The 19,906-nt window shown below is 47.2% G+C and overlaps 1 protein-coding gene across 4 annotated transcripts in view; it reads right to left on the bottom strand.

The window, feature by feature from the left end:
- Nucleotides 1-19,497, bottom strand: part of arpp21 (cAMP-regulated phosphoprotein, 21) — a 28,052-nt gene extending 8,555 nt beyond the window's left edge. For 2 of the 4 annotated variants that reach the window (XM_080787502.1, XM_080787504.1), the window contains exons 1-15: nt 19,343-19,496; nt 11,904-12,099; nt 11,524-11,685; nt 10,662-10,700; nt 10,465-10,521; nt 10,199-10,310; nt 9,778-9,916; nt 7,475-7,612; nt 6,555-6,654; nt 4,244-4,348; nt 4,100-4,137; nt 3,879-3,935; nt 2,910-3,154; nt 2,357-2,515; nt 2,035-2,156 (exon numbers count right to left, since the gene is read on the bottom strand). In XM_080787502.1, coding sequence (XP_080643628.1) covers nt 2,035-2,156; nt 2,357-2,515; nt 2,910-3,154; nt 3,879-3,935; nt 4,100-4,137; nt 4,244-4,348; nt 6,555-6,654; nt 7,475-7,612; nt 9,778-9,916; nt 10,199-10,310; nt 10,465-10,521; nt 10,662-10,700; nt 11,524-11,676 — 1,464 coding nt within the window. In that variant the 5' untranslated portion in view covers nt 11,677-11,685; nt 11,904-12,099; nt 19,343-19,496. Of the gene's footprint in view, nt 1-2,034; nt 2,157-2,356; nt 2,516-2,909; nt 3,155-3,878; nt 3,936-4,099; nt 4,138-4,243; nt 4,349-6,554; nt 6,655-7,474; nt 7,613-9,777; nt 9,917-10,198; nt 10,311-10,464; nt 10,522-10,661; nt 10,701-11,523; nt 11,686-11,903; nt 12,100-19,342 lie in introns of all 4 variants that reach the window. The other 2 variants (XM_080787503.1, XM_080787505.1) reach the window with 2 other exon arrangements.
- Between the last annotated feature and the right edge of the window lie 409 nt (nt 19,498-19,906).

The raw sequence follows: 19,906 nt of genomic DNA, 5'->3' as shown, positions 1-19,906 counted from the left end.
CTAGACACATCTGTGAGTGTAGTCTGGAAACTAGACACATCTGTGAGTGTAGTCTGGAAACTAGACACATCTGTGAGTGTAGTCTGGAAACTAGACACATCTGTGAGTGTAGTCTGGAAACTAGACACATCTGTGAGTGTAGTCTGGAAACTAGACACATCTGTGAGTGTAGTCTGGAAACTAGACACATCTGTGAGTGTAGTCTGGAAACTAGACACATCTGTGAGTGTAGTCTGGAAACTAGACACATCTGTGAGTGTAGTCTGGAAACTAGACACATCTGTGAGTGTAGTCTGGAAACTAGACACATCTGTGAGTGTAGTCTGGAAACTAGACACATCTGTGAGTGTAGTCTGGAAACTAGACACATCTGTGAGTGTAGTCTGGAAACTAGACACATCTGTGAGTGTAGTCTGGAAACTAGACACATCTGTGAGTGTAGTCTGGAAACTAGACACATCTGTGAGTGTAGTCTGGAAACTAGACACATCTGTGAGTGTAGTCTGGAAACTAGACACATCTGTGAGTGTAGCCTGGAAACCAGACACATCTGTGAGTGTAGCCTGGAAACCAGACACATCTGTGAGTGTAGTCTGGAAACTAGACACATCTGTGAGTGTAGTCTGGAAACTAGACACATCTGTGAGTGTAGTCTGGAAACTAGACACATCTGTGAGTGTAGTCTGGAAACTAGACACATCTGTGAGTGTAGTCTGGAAACTAGACACATCTGTGAGTGTAGTCTGGAAACTAGACACATCTGTGAGTGTAGTCTGGAAACTAGACACATCTGTGAGTGTAGTCTGGAAACTAGACACATCTGTGAGTGTAGTCTGGAAACTAGACACATCTGTGAGTGTAGTCTGGAAACTAGACACATCTGTGAGTGTAGTCTGGAAACTAGACACATCTGTGAGTGTAGTCTGGAAACTAGACACATCTGTGAGTGTAGTCTGGAAACTAGACACATCTGTGAGTGTAGTCTGGAAACTAGACACATCTGTGAGTGTAGTCTGGAAACTAGACACATCTGTGAGTGTAGTCTGGAAACTAGACACATCTGTGAGTGTAGTCTGGAAACTAGACACATCTGTGAGTGTAGTCTGGAAACTAGACACATCTGTGAGTGTAGTCTGGAAACTAGACACATCTGTGAGTGTAGTCTGGAAACCAGGCACATCTGTGAGTGTAGCCTGGAAACCAGGCACATCTGTGAGTGTAGCCTGGAAACCAGGCACATCTGTGAGTGTAGCCTGGAAACTAGACACATCTGTGAGTGTAGCCTGGAAACCAGGCACATCTGTGAGTGTAGCCTGGAAACTAGACACATCTGTGAGTGTAGCCTGGAAACCAGGCACATCTGTGAGTGTAGCCTGGAAACCAGACACATCTGTGAGTGTAGCCTGGAAACGAGACACATCTGTGAGTGTAGCCTGGAAACTAGACACATCTGTGAGTGTAGCCTGGAAACCAGGCACATCTGTGAGTGTAGCCTGGAAACCAGACACATCTGTGAGTGTAGCCTGGAAACTAGACACATCTGTGAGTGTAGCCTGGAAACTAGACACATCTGTGAGTGTAGCCTGGAAACTAGACACATCTGTGAGTGTAGCCTGGAAACCAGGCACATCTGTGAGTGTAGCCTGGAAACTAGACACATCTGTGAGTGTAGCCTGGAAACCAGACACATCTGTGAGTGTAGCCTGGAAACCAGGCACATCTGTGAGTGTAGCCTGGAAACTAGACACATCTGTGAGTGTAGCCTGGAAACCAGACACATCTGTGAGTGTAGCCTGGAAACCAGGCACATCTGTGAGTGTAGCCTGGAAACTAGACACATCTGTGAGTGTAGCCTGGAAACCAGACACATCTGTGAGTGTAGCCTGGAAGCCAGACACATCTGTGAGTGTAGCCTGGAAACCAGACACATCTGTGAGTGTAGCCTGGAAACCAGACACATCTGCCATTGCAAAAACGAAATCGCCGCGGGCAGATTTCACACTCTTTAACCCTATACACTCTCGACCGTAGTACCTGTTGAACTTGCTGTGGCTGCGGGGGCGGGGCCTGTGGCTGGGGCAGGCTCCTGATTTGCTGCTGGCTGTCAGGTGGGTTGTAGACGACGGGCGTCCCATCGGGGTTCAGGAAGGGCTGACCTGAGAGGTGAAAGGTCGATTTGGGCTAAGGACTGGGAAGTTATAGGAAATGTGGTGTGTGTGTGTGTGTGTGTGTGTGTGTGTGTGTGTGTGTGTGTGTGCGTGTGTGTGTGTGCGTGTGCGCACGTGCATGTGTGTCAGACGTACCAGTGTGTGGGTTGACCAGTATGCTTGTGTGTGTGTGTGTGTGTCAGACGTACCAGTGTGTGGGTTGATCAGTATGCTTCCGGGCGGGATGCCGTTCTCCATGATGTAGGAGGAGCTAGAGGAGGCGGGGGGGGCGGCGGCCTCCTCCAGGATGGGAGGAGAGGGGGGGCGAGCACAGGTGGGGGGAGGCACTCTGTAGAGAGAGATAGAGCCTGAGAGAGAGAGAGAGAGAGAGAGAGAGAGCGGGATGAGAAATGACGCTTCGCTCCGCGTTGCGAGCTTGTAGTTCACTATTTTCACTACTTATATATATATGCACATACACAGTCAGTATATATATATATACGTAGTCGTGACCCATAATAATTGGCCCATGACCCACAAATGGGTCTCGAGTCGCGACCCACTGTTTGGGAACCACTGGGATAAAGTTAAGTTTGTTTTTTGTTTTAAGGACCTTATTAACTGTGATTTTAAGGACCTTATTAACTGTGACTTTAAGGACCTTATTAACTGTGACTTTAAGGACCTTATTAACTGTGATTTTAAGGACCTTATTAACTGTGATTCCGACTCGTACTGAATTCAAACATAAAAGTGGGGAACCTGCAGTCTGCGGCACGCCCCAGTTGTTGTTGTTGTTGTTGTGATGGTTGGCAGGCGGGGGGCGGGGCATGGGGGCGGGGCTAGTCCACTGGTAGGAGGAGTCAGAGGAGTCGGTGCTGCTCCAGGGCCAGGCCTCGTTGCCATGGCGACAGTCCGTCTCCGTGCTGCTCTGTCTGCTGCCCGTCCAGCTGCTGCCCGAGCCAGAGGTGTCACGACTCCCCCTGCAGGAGGAATGAGGAACAACACTATTGTCTTGTTAAAGGGATTGTGACATAAAAAAAATAAAAAAATAAAGTTTTTGTAATTTATCTTATTTTTCTATAAGGTGTTCTGAGCTTTCTATAAGGTGTTCAATTGCACCCAAAAAAAGTTTTCTGGCTCAAACAAGTGCAATGTGGTAAGAGTCCACAAATTCCATATATATATATATATGACATAAGAATTTGCCAGCAGATGTCACTGTTGAGGCCTGTTTGCCTGTTTTCATTGCAGCTCAAAAAAGCTTCAGAACACACAGAGAAAACCCCAGACCACAGAAAATCCACTGAATGTTCAAAGTTCAGTTAAAAAAAAGAAGAAAATGAATGTCATGAAGTCCAGACCATATGACGGAAGCATTTGAAAATGAGAAAAGAGAGGCAACAATCTGGCAGGCTTGGCCACGGACCCCCATCTAAAGATATTTCGTTCCAGGGACCCCCAAAAGCAGATATTTGAGTTAAAAATGTTCCGATGCTATAGCTAGGCCAGCGAATGGGTTAAAATGTTTTTGTCTGAAATCATCATTACTTAAAATAGGACAATATGTTCTTGGAAGAGAGAAAAAAAAGAGAGAAAAGAAAAGATGACTTAAATAACACAGCCCTAGACGTGTCCTCTTTTTGCGAGTTTGCGTGCGTTTCCCAGAAGGCCCTCCAGGGAGCGCACCTGAGAAGCTGAGATGATGTATGTATGGAGGTGACAGCCTACCTGAAGAGCTGCCTTCTCCTCTGGGTCTCTGCATGAGCACTGTACTCTTCCACAGCCCTGCAAACGCACGCACGTGCACACACACACACACACACACACACACACACACGCAAACAGGCACACACACGCACACACATCAGAACTCTGTTCTAAATGGAATAATGAGCCATATTGGAGGCAGTCAGACAAAGCGAGAGAGCACATTTACAAGACAAGGTTACCTGGATTCTGCGTGGGCGCTTTCCTGGGTACAGACAGTCTGCAACGGAAGAGGACACAAATTAGTCTCCCTCTCAATCAACCCCCCCTCCCCCCAATCCTCTCTCTCTCTGTCTTTCTCTCCCTCTCTCGCCCCCCCTTCTCACCTCCTGGCTGAAGATTCTGTTCCGTACTTTCTGGTACTCCTCCTCTCTCTCCTCCATGGACTTGCTCGACCTGATCTCAGACAGTGACGGGTGGTGTCGCGACGGCTGGAAGGAAAACACGGAGCAGGATGGGATCAGAAAATAGGCTCTATACAAGCTACAAAATAGGTGATCTACCATCTTACGACACGTGACACTGCGACGTGTTGTAAGCTTGTAGATCACTGGTTCAATATTTTCAAAACAACACACAGATGTAAAGGGTGTTGAATAGCACTGATTTATGCAAAATAACCCCTCAAAAATGTGGTTTCCTCCCGATGCTATGATCAAATAAATGCTTATTTCCAAATTCTCCTAAAGTTGGATGCAGCGTTTTGGATTGGAATAATTTGTGATTGTGTGTAGAAATCCATGCTGCATCTCCAGTAGCTAAAGGGTGAGGGGGTCGCGTCCCGAAAATCGCTGATCTACAAGCTCTCAACACGTTGCAGCGCAATGCGGTGTGAGCTTATAGATTCAGCTTTTTTGCCAAAAGTGCCCTCCTAGGGAATTTCAGCCCCTGCCTCTCTAACATTCTCTGCACATAACTTGCCCCGCCACCCAGAGAGGACGCAACAGAGATAGATATGTCTCCTTTCTGCTACAAGAACTAAGTGAACCGTGCAGTGCCACCAAACGGTTTGATTTCACAGGTTCTGGCTTTGTTTCGGCTGGGTTTCACAGTACGTCCTCAGAACCTAATTTGGAACCTGCTCAGGAGGTGGTGGAACTAACTCTGAGTCAAAGTTTAAAAAGTTAACTCTAAAATAGCAGAAATAGCAGAGCTAAGTATGAGCACACGTATAGGGAGCTTGTACATCAGCCATTTTGTTATATTTTTATGGCGTTAGAATGGAAATGTATACGTAAACAAGAATGACTCCGTCATAATTGCCAGCTGCAGCAACTCTCGTTTATGAACATCTATAATCAGTTTGTGAGTCGCAGCCTCTGCCTCAGCTCACAAATTCACGTTGCAGCGTTCAGAGGAATACCGGACTTCTCGCCTCAGCGAGTGGACTTCACCTTTGGCGAGTGATCTTCCCCTTTTGCCGAGAAGTCTTCACTTTCCGAGGCGAGTCGCCAAGACCACTCGCCCCCAGAAAGTGAAGACTTCTCGCCAAAATAAATATGTACAAAGGTACCTTTTTACCCCTAAATGCATGGCTTGAATCAGCCGTGCACTGATGTGAAAGAGTCAAAACCTTACCAACAGAAAGTCAGGGGAAAAAATACCTTAGACGTGTGTTATGATCCTTCCACTTTTAAGAAGATCACACCAGGATTTGTACTACACTATGTCTTCACATTCAATCTTTGATCAAATTATATAAACGACGGATTTCACGTTGCAGCGTTCAGAGTATGCAGCCAATACGGCTTCACGTTGCATCGTTCAGAGTATGCAGCCAATACGGCTTCACGTTGCAGCGTTCAGAGTATGCAGCCAATGCGACTTCACGTTGCAGCGTTCAGAGTATGTAGCCAATGCGACTTCACATTGTGGCGTTCAGAGTATGGTTTTTATGCCGTTCAGACTATGGATTTTATGGGTAAAAATGTTTCCACTAGGTCGCTACTACGGTCGCTAGTAGAGATAGGTGAACATGTTGCCCAGCCGCTTTTCCAGCACGTGGCAAAAAACATTGCCGAAGTTAGTTTGTGGGTTCTGGAAACTTTCAGGTTCTAGAATCTTCTGCGTTATCTATCCTTCATAGTGGAACAGAGCCAACAGGTTCTAGAAGCTTCTGCGTTATCTATCCTTCATAGTGGAACAGAGCCAACAGGTTCTATAATGTTCTGGGTCATCTATCCTTCGTAGTGGAACAGAGCCAACAGGTTCTATAATGTTCTGGGTCATCTATCCTTCATAGTGGAACAGAGCCAACAGGTTCTATAATGTTCTGGGTCATCTATCCTTCGTAGTGGAACAGAGCCAACAGGTTCTATAATGTTCTGGGTCATCTATCCTTCATAGTGGAACAGAGCCAACAGGTTCTATAATGTTCTGGGTTATCTATCCTTCGTAGTGGAACAGAGCCAACAGAGGAAGAGGGTTGGGGTGCAGTACTTAGTTTAGACAGTTTTTGGTTTAGACTAGTCATTGGTTAGACCAGTCATTAGTCCTACAACTACAACCTATCTCAAACCCTCACCCTAAACCTAACCTCCCACGGGGGCAGCACACCTAAACCTAACCTTAACCCATGTCTAACCAATGACTAGTCTAAACTAAGTATGCACCCCGAGGGTTGTGGGGAGGACAGACCTGGTCGTCAGAGCTGTTGTTTCTCTTCAGGATGGCTTTCCACTGCTGGATGTCCTCCGTCTTCTCCCCTTGGACCTCGTCCAGGAAACGCTTCTCTGGTCTGAAGACAGCGGGTGACATTATTAATACATGTACTGCTATTCTGAAGCCCCAAAACATGCTCCATTCCACGGCTCTGGGGTGTCGTGTGTATCTCGAGAGGAGGCAAGATTTATGCTCCATACAACAGAAAGAACAAGAAATGACTGGTTTATGAAAGCCTATCCGAACCAGACGTTTATTCTGATGTCGGAAGGAGCATAATATATATTGGCCTTTAGTCTCTAGGTCATGTCAAATGCACGCTGGGCGAGACCTACGCCGTAGACGTAGAGTGTATCGGTGGACGTACCGCTCAAGGAAATGACGTTGGCGCTTTACAAATCCGTTTACATTCTCCGTGAATGAAACAAGTGTTGTGATAGGTCAAAAAATATTGTATCCGGGGGGGAATACATCTGACGGATGTTCGGCCCGACACTTCCGCCGATACACTCTCTGCCTGATGTCGTGACCATTGTGCATTTTGTGGATGCGATTGCGTGTGCACACACACAATCACACATGCGCGCACACACACACACACATTTCGATTTCTTTATTTGAATCCACAAATTACAATACATTTTACAAGGAAACAAATATAACGGGGTTGACAGTTCATGTTCACTTAAGGATACACATGCATGGCACCTCCTTCTCCACACAGACAAACTGCCTATAACAGCCGAAACAGAACCGTATTTTGGCAAGTTGTTTGGCTTTTAGCTTTTTGTCTTGCCAGCTATTCTTAGGCCACTCATGGTCAGTTTATGCACGTGGCCCAGGCTTCCGACACACACACACACACACACACACACACACACAGAGGAGGATCTTACATGCGCGTGCCGGAGGTTCTGTTGATGATGACAGCCTTGCCCGTCTGGTCCACGTTGTGCTCCATGCCGAAGTAGGCCGCCACCCGGTGGACCAGCATGCGATGGTAGGACGACATGTGGGGGAACTTCTTAAACGGGCTGCGTGGGGAGCAGAGGGGGGGGGAGCAGAGGGGAGTGGGGAGCAGAGGGGAGCAGAGGGGAGTGGGGAGCAGAGAGGGGTGGGGGAGCAGAGGGGAGTGGGGAGCAGAGGGGAGTGGGGAGCAGAGGGGAGTGGGGAGCAGAGGGGAGTGGAGGGGAGTGGGGAGCAGAGGGGAGTGGAGGGGAGTGGGGAGCAGAGAGGGGTGGGGAGCAGAGGGGAGTGGGGAGCAGAGAGGGGTGGGGAGCAGAGGGGAGTGGGGAGCAGAGAGGGGTGGGGAGCAGAGGGGAGTGGGGAGCAGAGGGGAGTGGGGAGCAGAGGGGAGTGGGGAGCAGAGGGGAGTGGGGAGCAGAGGGGGGTGGGGAGCAGAGGGGAGCAGAGGGGAGCAGAGGGGAGCAGAGGGGAGTGGAGGGGAGTGGGGAGCAGAGGGGAGTGGGGAGCAGAGGGGAGCAGAGGGGAGTGGGGTGGGGAGCAGAGGGGAGCAGAGGGGAGCAGAGGGGAGTGGAGGGGAGTGGGGAGCAGAGGGGAGTGGGGAGCAGAGGGGAGCAGAGGGGAGTGGGGTGGGGAGCAGAGGGGAGCAGAGGGGAGTGGGGTGGGGAGTGGAGGGGAGTGGAGGGGAGTGGGGAGCAGAGGGGATAGGGGTGGGGAGCAGAGGGGAGTGGAGGGGAGTGGGGAGCAGAGGGGAGTGGGGAGCAGAGGGGAGCAGAGGGGAGTGGGGTGGGGAGCAGAGGGGAGCAGAGGGGAGTGGGGTGGGGAGCAGAGGGGAGTGGAGGGGAGTGGAGGGGAGTGGGGAGCAGAGGGGGGGGGGGGGGCAGAGGGGAGCAGAGGGGAGTGGGGAGCAGAGAGGGGTGGGGAGCAGAGGGGAGCAGAGTCAAGTCAAAGTCAAAGCCATACGATTTGTCACACACGTTACCGCAGTGAAATTTCTTCTCCGCATTTGACCCGTCTCTTATTGGAGCGGTGAGCCGCAGCCAAGGAGCGGTGAGCTGCAGCCGTGCCGCGCTCGGGAATCATTTGATTAGTAGATTTAACCCCCCAATCCAACCCTTTGATGCTGAGTGCCAAGCAGGGAGGCATTGGGTTCCATTTTTACAGTCTTTGGCATGACCCGGCCGGGGATCGAACTCCGACCTCCCAGTTTCAGGGCGGACACTCTAACCACAAGGCCACTGTCTTGGGGAGCGGAGGGGAGTGGGGAGCAGAGGGGAGTATGTCAGGTCAGAGAGATGGTAGGACAGGTGTAGGAGGACCAGACAGTGGCCTTGTGGTGTCCGCCCTGAAACTGGGAGGTCGGGGTTCGATCCCCGGGTCCCCCGGGTCAGACTGTAAAAATGGGACCCAATTTCAATTTGCCTCCCTGCTTGGCACTCAATGTGTTGTTGGGAATGAGGGAAGGAGACAGAGTTGGGGCTGAGAGGAAAAGTGGGCCAGAGTGTGAGAAAGCTGAGAGTGTGGGGGACAGAGATTGATGGTACTTTTTTTTTAAACTCCAAGTGCAACTTTTGCACACCCGGTAACAAACACACACGCATGCACACGCACAAGCGCACACACACGCACACACGCACGCACGCACGCACGCACTCACGCACGCACGCACACGCACAAACACAGCTGGCCTAGTTTGTCGAGCAGGAGCCAGCCTCTCACAAAGTTAAGTATGGAAGGGACAGTGATACAGTATACAGTCTGGGAAATGTTCCACATGCAAATTAGAGCACATTTAGCTTTTTAATAACAGCCGGTATGTATGTATGCCAGTTCCCTCTGGTGCATTGATGTCAACATGTATGTATATTGTAGTGATAGATAGATATATATATATAAATATATATATATTCTCAACCGTGTTATTTTTCAAGGACCCTCAATGTCCTATGCATTGGGCTCCAAAATACTATTGATATTGCACTGTAGTTGAATACACATTTTTGTGTTATGTTATGCATGACTTTTCCACCATTTGTCTGGAAAATAAACTTCTGCTTAATAAATTATGATATATGCGAATCGTATCGTTGAGTGAGTTGAGTGAATCGTTATCATGCCTGATCACAAGTAGACTAAATACAAGTGTACACTCACTCATGCACTCACTCACGCACGCAAGCACAAACGCACGCACGCAAGCACACACACGCACGCACGCAAGCACACACGCACTGACCTGTTGCTGTTGATGTAGTCGACCATGTTGTGCTCCAGGTTGAGCAGCATCATGCGGTCTCGTGGGTTGCTGTTCAGCGTGTCCACTATGAACTGGTGCAGGTCAATGCCGGTGGAGTCTGTGTACTCTAGGCTGGGCTCTGGAACAGATATGTAATAGATCTGCTATTTTCAAAAGATTTTCATACACATGAAATACTTGAAATAGGACATTCTGCATAACGAATACTTTTACTTTTGGTACTTTAAGTACACTTTGATGCCAATACTTTTGTACGTATACGTGTAATGTAATTACATTTTGAATTCCGGACTTCCACCACTGCCAAAGATTATGTAACGAAGTACATTTACTCAAGTACTGAACTTAAGTACAATTTTGAGGCACACACACACACACACACACACACACACACACACACCTTTGGACAGCTGTTTCTTTGTCTCTCTGCTCTTGTCGTCGTCCTTACAGACGGCCCCGTCGTCCTCATCGTCACGGCAACCGTTCAAAACGTTATGCACCTCCACAGAGGCCTGGTGTGGGGAAGATAAGAGACGGTTATGATGCTGTGTGTGTGTGTGTGTGTGTGTGTGTGTGTGTGTGTGTGTGTGTGTGTGTGTGTGTGTGTGTGTGTGTGTGTGAGCGTGTGTGCGCGCGTGCATGTGTGCTTGTGTGTGTGTGTATTACCTGGCCGTCTTGCATGTCCTCACATATGGCTTTGCTCCGTACCAACTTTCCTTTAGGCTGAAAAGCGCCCACCGCGCGCACACACACACACACACACACACACACACACACACACACACACACACATGCAGTGTCATCTCAAAGCAGGTGTAACAATAAGCACACATTATATAATCGGTGTGTTTTTTTAAGCTTACCTTCATTTTCCTCTTTGGTTGTATCGGGTTGCAGTGCTTCTGTGTAATAAAGAAGACACATTTTAGTGTGTGCGTGCATACTGTAGGTGTGTGTGTGTGTGTGTGTGTGTGTGTGTGTGTGTGTGTGTGTGTGTGTGTGCGTGCGTACTGTACGTGTGTGCGTACATGCACGTGTTACTACTTTGTGGGGCCAAATGACCCCAGAACCTAAGTAGAATTCTAGAAACAGATTATCCTGGTCCTCACAAAATAAATGGTTGTTTTGTCTAAAACAGTTTTTGTTGTTCTTATTGTTTTTATGATTTGAGGGTAGTTAGGTTTACGAGTAGGAAATGATCCATATTGGGACTGAGGTTTAGGGATTATGAACCGGAAAGATACCAGATATACAATCTTCTACAAGAATCGACATCATACTAACAGATTTTTTTTTTCTCCAGAAAACTGTTTTTGTAACTGTTTCTGGATTTAGAACAGTGGTGGCCAAACCTTTCAGCCCGTGACCCAAAAACAGATATTAGATATTCGCTCCGGGAACTAGTGAAAATAGCAGATTCTACAAGCTTGTAGATCTGCTATTTTCACTACTTCTTAAATATTTGTTCTAATTTCTTAAGATTTTTCTTTCATTTCTTCATGACATTACTGTAAATAAATCTTTGGATTTTGTTAATTAATTCACGTAAAGTTTAGCTTTTTTTGGGAATGTTTTTGAAAAATAAAAATAATTAAAAACAAAATTTAGGAAAAACAAAAAAATAAGGGGACCCATAATAACAATGTGTCCGCGACCCACAAATGTGTCCCGACACAGTGGGTGTGAACCAGTGATTTATTTTAGAACACTAAGAGTGGCTCTCACCTGCTCCTCCACTTTTCTGTTGTCATGGTGACCCCCCTCCTCCCCCTCCTCCCCCTCCCCCTCCACCACCTCCTTGGTGGGATGCAGACATGGCGTGGGGGGGGTGGGGGCTTTCGGGGGGGCGTCCATGGTTCCTACGATCACGTCAGTCATCCTCCTGGACTGGTCGGAACGGGGGAATAAATAAAGAATAAAGAATAAATGCACGCTGTAAAGGCAAGGCAACATTTTAAAAACAAGGCCATGCATTCAAAAGGCTAAGATACATTGAGTCATAACTAAGGCTTGAAAGCTTTCCTGTGTGTGTGTGTGTGTGTGTGTGTGTGTGTGTGTGTGTGTGTGTGTGTGTGTGTGTGTGTGTGTGTGTGTGTGTGTCGTACCTAGGTATCTCAAAGTAGTTTACTGTCGGAAAGCTTCACAGGTGAATGATGAGGTCATATATCCCATGTTCCCACTGGGCAGCGAGAGAGCCAATTATCCTTCCTCTCCTCCTGATGCTCGCTCTCTCTCTCTCTCTCTCTCTCTCTCTCTCTCTGCAGTCCTGTAGTCTCTCTCTCTCTCTCTCTCTCTGCAGGCCTGTAGCGGTTAAAAAAATAAAGAACGACAAACTGTGAACACAGACAACGACACAGGAAAATGCTCTCGAGGACCGCCGTACAACACAAGCCACAAATAATAAAAGAAATCACATTTGTGTGAAGTGAGGGACGCCTGGTAATGTTTAACTGCTGTAAACAAACGTTAAAAGTCCATAGACTTGGCTGCCACATGGTGCCCATGTTCAGTGCCCTAAACAAACGATAAAAGTCCATAGACGTTTGCCGTATGACATAATTTCCAAAGCCAGACACATTGGAGCTCCCCTCAAAGAATGTAAGAAAGTAGAAAGAAATGGGGGGTAGGTATACTTAAGTTGTGACCCATAAAAATGGGTCCGCGACCCCAAAAAGGTGTCCCGAACCATTGTCTGGTAGTAGACCGTGACATACAGTAATAGACAAGCCAGGCGTGCGTGCGTGTCTTCATTCACCCGCATTAGCAGCATACTGCTGTCTGGGCATGTCTCCCATGTCCCCTGTCTGTCTGTCTCCTCTGCATGTCTCCCCTGTCCCCTGTCTGTCTGTCTCCCCTACATGTCTCCCCTGTCTGTCTGTCTCCCCTGCATGTCTCCCCTGTCCCCTGTCTGTCTGTCTCCCCTGCATGTCTCCCATGTCCCCTGTCTGTCTGTCTGTCTCCCCTGCATGTCTCCCATGTCCCCTGTCTGTCTGTCTCCCCTGCATGTCTCCCCTGTCCCCTGTCTGTCTGTCTCCTCTGCATGTCTCCGCTGTCCCGTCTGTCTGTCTCCCCTGCAATGCATGTCTCCCCTGTCCCCTGTCTGTCTGTCTCCCCTGCATGTCTCCCCTGTCTGTCTGTCTCCCCTGCAATGCATGTCTCCCCTGTCCCCTGTCTGTATGTCTCCCCTGCCTGTCCCCTAGCATGGCTGCTATTTACAGCTTAGACTACATGTAACGGGCAGTAATTGTGCCAGTGCATATTGTATGACTGTCTGGAACATATACATAACATAGGCTACATTATACACCGTATATAATATACAGTCTGCGCTTAGATGTGGCGGTGGGGCTGTCCATGCGTCTCAGGGTACATGCTGTGAAGTGTGTGTGTGTGTGTGTGTGTGTGTGTGTGTGTGTGTGTGTGTGTGTGTGTGTGTGTGTGTGTGTGTGTGGTGGGTACAGCTTGGATCCTGCCTAGATCTTTTCTTAGAAACAACAGCTGTGGTGGAGGGTGGGTGGGTTTGTTGGTGGGTTTGTTGGGGGGGTGGAGGGGGGGATCATCCGATCCGCCCAGCCAACACTGATATTCCCAGAATGCCATGCTGCTGAGACCCCCGTCCCCCGTGGTGGGAAACATGGAGAAGATCAAAAACTCAAACACACACACAGTACACACACGCACGCACATACACACACACGCGCACACACACACACACACACACACACACACACACACACACGCACACGCACAAAGAGGAAATGGCATTCCGACCTTCGTCCACTTAGAGATTCAGGGAACAACTGCTTCTTCCAGCGAGGACACATCATCAGTGGTGTGGACAAAGTAATCACTTTTCTTATTTAAGTAAAAGTATCAAGTATTCAACTTTTTAGTTGAGTAAAAGTACAAATGTGTTGGCATCAAAATAATTGACTTAAAAGTACCAAAAGTAGAAAGTATACTCATTATGCAGAATGTCCCATTTGAAAATAGCCGATCTACAAGGCTCACTATGTGTCGCATCGCGATGATGCAATATGTTACATTCGCGACGCTGTGTGAGCTTGTAGCTCGGCTATTTTCAAATGGCCTAAATGTATATATGGTCTGAAGTGGTTCATTTATGTTTTGTAATAATCAGTGTTGGGCAAACTTGGAATCAAGACTAATTTAAATATCATATAATCATAGTCACCAATCAGCCAAAAAGGCTATAAAATAAAGCCGCAATCTCCCTCGACCTTTTAAATTAAATGTTTTTGTTTTGTTGAAAACATTTAATTTAAAAGGTCTGCTTTATTTTATAGCCTTTTTGGCTGATTGGTGACTATGATTATATAATATTTAAATTATTAATTTATATAATATATTACTAGTAACTAGTTACTGCCCAACACTGGTAATAATAATCAAAATCTACAAAGTAATTGTAACTAAAGTTGTCAAATAATTGTAGTGGGGTAAAAGTACAATATTTGCGTTTGGAGTATAAGTAAAGTACAAATATCTAAAAAATTGTACCTATTAAGTACAGTACTTGAGTAAATATTACTTTAAACCACTGCTAGGTGGGAAGTGGGGCAACAGCAACGCTAAACGGTATGCCCGTAAGGGGGGGGTGTGATCTGAGGAATCTGCTAGCCTACAACAGTACCTCAGCTCAGACGCTAACCAGCTCCATTTCCCATAAGACTGTGTTGTTGCTGTTACCTCACTGGAGGTAACGGCAGGCCGCCGTCCATCCATAGCCTCAACCCATTCTGACCTGAGATCAGATTCATACGAGGTTTCCACTGGACACACACTGGTCTGATTAACCCATTCTGACCTGAGATCAGATTAAAAAAATGTCAGTCGCTCTTCGATTTTTCAAAAATAGCAGACCTACAAGCTCGTAGCGCGCCACTCGGTGGCGCGCTATGAGCTTGTAGATCTGCTATTTTTCAATAGCTAAAGCATAACATGATGCTAACGCCGAAATGGGTTCCCGTTCAGAATGGGTTAACGCATCAAGGCCCATTCTACAAATGTGACAAATGTCTGATTCTGACCGAGGCCAAGTCATTGATTTGTTTTGTTCATTTTCGTGTCTTTTCATGTCATGTGAAAGCAGGGAATCATCATAGCTTCAAATTGACATTTTTGGAGAAATGGCTTATAGAGTAATGTCTTGCAGAAAACAGCGAGTTGAGGAAAACAGGCTATGAAAGGTTCACTTCTGTGGACTCTAACATTATTACACCTAGCGTTTATTTCATTCGGCTCAAATGCCGAATAAACAAAAAGGGTTGAAAACTACTGTTCTACAAATAAAACCGCCTTGCCTTGCCCTTCCTCGGAGCGGTCTGAGGCAGCGATACATTCATTGCAGAAAGGACTTATGCAAGCTCAGCTCAGCTGCCTCTCCGAGTGATGCAGAAATAAGCATCTCCACAGAGACACAACACTATGCTACGGTAGCGGAGGGAACGGGATGGATGGCTCCTACTCTGCCCACTCTGTCCATTATGCTAAACTAGGAGGAGGCCTACTTTACTTTACGGCACAGCAGCAGCAGCAATATAACCTGCAGCAACGGTAGAGGGAAAGGGAGAGAGAGAGAGAGAGAGAGAGAGAGAGAGAGAGAGAGAAGAATGATGACACAGTGGTGGTGTAAAGAAGGAAAAAAAGATGAATGGGAGAAGAGGATGGAGAGGGGTGAGAATGAGGTCTGCTGGGGATTTAGAGGTGAAGTGGGGTGATGCATGTGTGTGTGACGCGTGTGTGTGTGTGTGTGTGTGTGTGTGCGTGCGTGTGTGCGTGCGTGCTTCCGGCCTCCTGGGGAGGGAAGGCGTGACACGATCATTAGCATATGACGGATGGCGGGGAGGCAGAGAGCAGCCAGTTACCTGCTGCATCACCATCCATCTGCTGCATCCCTCCACATCTCCCAGCCCAGAGCACACGCACGCACAAACACGCACACGCACAAACACGCACACAGCTTTCTGCTGTCTGTCTTAATCCACATGGTGGTCAGCCAACGCCGGGGGGGGGGGGGGGGGGGGGAGAGGCGAGGAAGAGGCAGAGAGGGGTGTGGTGTGAAATATTTGCATCCTCCTGCGTAGGATGATCATAATGTGGTCTATAATAGTTCTATATGAGGAACCAAAGCGCCAGTAGCCTCCTGCTGTTAACACGGCACTAATCCAGCCATGGAGCCATGCAGCCTCTGTCTGGTATGATAAAGAGTTCACTCTCTGTCCATCTCTGCCACTATAACAAGGCACGGCCACTGACTCTCTGTCCTCTCAGCCACTATAACAAGGCACGGCCACTGACTCTCTGTCCTCTCAGCCACTATAACAACAAGGCACGGCCACTGACTCTGATCTAGGCCTGTAGGCGATAATATGACTTCAAAGACATCGGGCGATAATATGACTTCAAAGACATCAGGCGATAATATGACTTCAAAGACATCGGGCGATAATATGACTTCAAAGACATCAGGCGATAATATGACTTCAAAGACATCAGGCGATAATATGACTTCAAAGACATCGGGCGATAATATGACTTCAAAGACATCAGGCGATAATATGACTTCAAAGACATCAGTAGCACGATTATTTAATTTAATGTTTGACTTTGATTATGATTGATAATAACATTGAAAAGAATAACCTGCTCACAGTGAGCTTGTATACTGTAGATCTGTTTTCACTAAGGACGGGTATGTATGTATGCCACCAATACAACAAAGTATTGAACCTGTTACAGTTTACTTGTTAATCACACAAATCGATTTTGGTCGAAAAAACTAATCTATTAGAGAATGTTTTCATTGTGATTCGTTGATGAGGGGAAAAAAGGAAAAAAACTGCTTCTTGATTATTCAATTAAGCTACATGAGCAAGACATCGGATATTGGAACGTCGGTTATGAATAGATATATTTTCTAATCTGATCCAAGGCCAGAGGCAGGCTAGGAGCCAGCTACACATCATCAACGGACAGTCACAGCCAACCAGCCTCTCCTCTCCTGTCCTCACTCATAAACCTTGCATATTAGTTCTTTATTTGGTACCCTTAAAGCCAGCCTGCCTGATGTTTGATCTGTTGTCTCGTATCTCTCTAGAAAAGTGGACGTTGTTTGTGTTGTTTGGCTGCAGCTCCTCAGATCCAAAGTGAAAATGCTAAACATTGTGCACTGTATTCATTCACTGTGCTTTGAAGAAGGGCTTTCAAAGACTGATTTGCAGTCGGCTTGAGTGCATAAATTATAGGCTTTAATCAGCTACATTTTCATGTTCAGTCAGTACATCCAGAGACCTATTATTATCATTATATGAACATTATGACATAACTTCTGATCATGTAGCCTCGCTGGTTGCTGTTTTTGTGCATGGTTTGTTTTATTGATGCAACATCAGTTGTGCAGCAACTACAAGTCGAATGTCTAATCGCTTCTCAAAGTGATGTCTGTCAAGATACCCTCATCAATGTGGGGGTCCTTGAAGTGAAAATCGTTTGAGATGAGAAGACCACTGGCTCAAAGGGTAAAATAAAGGTTGACTCAGCGGAAGTTAATAAAACTCTCTTCTTTCACACTTTTTTTTACCACAACCCACAACTGGTCACGTGGGCCTGTGGTACAGTTTAGTGTCATGCACCTGACATCTGGATCCATAGGGGATAAAGATTCAGATCAAACACTGTCTGGTGAGATAGGCGCCCTACATTTGGTGGCATGTTGTGTGCAGGGTTCCTGCTGTGGCATGACAGCCTTGCAGGCAGCTACTATAGGGGCTGCAAGACCCCCTGCGGTCTGGTGTGTGTGTGTGTGTGTGTGTGTGTGTGTGTGTGTGTGTGTGTGTGTGTCGCATTACAGTCCCTGCACACCAGGGCCAGGCTGACACACACAGGGTCTATTTTTACACAGAGACCGAATTGAAACGACCTCCTGCTGCTGGAGCTCTTCACCTTACTGACAACCACTACCAGTCTACTGGACTGACAACCACTACCAGTCTACTGGACTGGACTACCAGTCTACTGGACTGGACTGTCAACCACTACCAGTCTACTGGACTGGACTACCAGTCTACTGGACTGGACTGTCAACCAATACCAGTCTACTGGACTGTCAACCACTACCAGTCTACTGGACTGTCAACCAATACCAGTCTACTGGACTGTCAACCACTACCAGTCTACTGGACTGTCAACCACTACCAGTCTACTGGACTGTCAACCACTACCAGTCTACTGGACTGGACTACCAGTCTACTGGACTGGACTGTCAACCACTACCAGTCTACTGGACTGTCAACCAATACCAGTCTACTGGACTGTCAACCACTACCAGTCTACTGGACTGTCAACCACTACCAGTCTACTGGACTGTCAACCACTACCAGTCTACTGGACTGGACTACCAGTCTACTGGACTGGACTGTCAACCACTACCAGTCTACTGGACTGTCAACCACTACCAGTCTACTGGACTGTCAACCAATACCAGTCTACTGGACTGTCAACCAATACCAGTCTACTGGACTGGACTACCAGTCTACTGGACTGGACTGTCAACCACTACCAGTCTACTGGACTGGACTACCAGTCTACTGGACTGGACTACCAGTCTACTGGACTGACAACCACTACCAGTCTACTGGACTGGACTACCAGTCTACTGGACTGTCAACCACTACCAGTCTACTGGACTGGACTACCAGTCTACTGGACTGTCAACCACTACCAGTCTACTGGACTGGACTGTCAACCACTACCAGTCTACTGGACTGACAACCACTACCATTTCATGAATTGAACAAGGTGGACCCTCTTGTAAACAAGTGTAATGCTTCATTGGGTCATTGTGCTTGAAATGTACTGTAATTCTGCAAACTGTCAAATCAATCAATCAAAAAACCAGTCTACTGGACGCACACAAGCAGCACCCTACACGCATTATGGACGCAATGGCTGCTGGCATATTTACTGCAAATACTGACGAGACTCACCAGAGAATCAAACTGACAGTTGACGTAGACTATAGCCTATAATGTATGCAGCGTTTTCATGAATTGAGTAGGCTATACAAAAGGACCGCAATAAAAACAAGCCAATATGGCAGGCTTTCTTGGATTCTTCCTTTTTAATAGCAGACCTAGCAAACTGTTAATATAGTAATCAATCAATCAATTCAACTCACTGACATGACTCACTGACTCCACTTAGTTTCAATTAAAGAACGTCCATGTGTGTTTCTTTTGATCCGTCACTGTTTTAAAGCCCGACAGTTCAACTGTGCTGAAGTGAAGTTTTATTAGCTATACCGGCGTCCATCCTTCACAGTGCACTGTGACGGAGCATTTAGATTAGAAGCACAACAACTTAGCCTACTACAACCACGCAAACAACAGCGCGCCGCGCCCGCGCACATTACTAAAAGCTGATTAAATATACTACCCACTAACTATGATGATGACCGAGGCTTTTACGCAGCTTTACTTTAACGACATTATTTCATGATTAGGCAGTGTGTTGTAAATCCTACCTGGTTGCTGAAGCAATCTGCAGTCCGTTATGTGTCTGTTGTAGCAGCAGCACCACTGCGTGTGTGCGTGTATGTGTGTGTGACGGTGGTTTCTTTGGTGTGACAGCAGTTCCTCCTCTCTGCTTTTCTGTGAGAGGTGGACCCGCGAAGCAAGCAATGTAGACACGAGCCCCCCCTCCCCCTCCCCTTCCCCCCCACGCCCACTCTGGCACTCTCTCTCTCTAGCTCACTTGTTACGTTTCCCACTCTCTCTCTCTCCTCTCTCTATCCATCACCATCAGTCGTCATTTCCCACCCCCTCAGCGCGCTCACACACACACACACACACACACACACACACACACACACACACACACACACACACACACACACACACACACACACACCTTGCAATGATAAGTATAATTACATAACACATGAACATTTACAGTAAAACAAAAATGGCCTAATGCTACTATTATGGAGAGGTGCGATCAGTGGAGGGTAAATCTCTGCCAGGAGGTATAATGTATAGGCTACCTCTCCCTGTTTCTGTGCACTGCATTGTGTTGTGAATGTGATGAC

The sequence above is a fragment of the Protomyctophum bolini genome, assembly GCF_963924005.1.
Source record: "Protomyctophum bolini genome assembly, chromosome: 17".
Classification (NCBI taxonomy): domain Eukaryota; kingdom Metazoa; phylum Chordata; class Actinopteri; order Myctophiformes; family Myctophidae; genus Protomyctophum; species Protomyctophum bolini.
The sequence above is the reverse complement of the archived record's forward strand: the minus strand, read 5'-3'. Positions and strand labels throughout refer to the sequence as shown.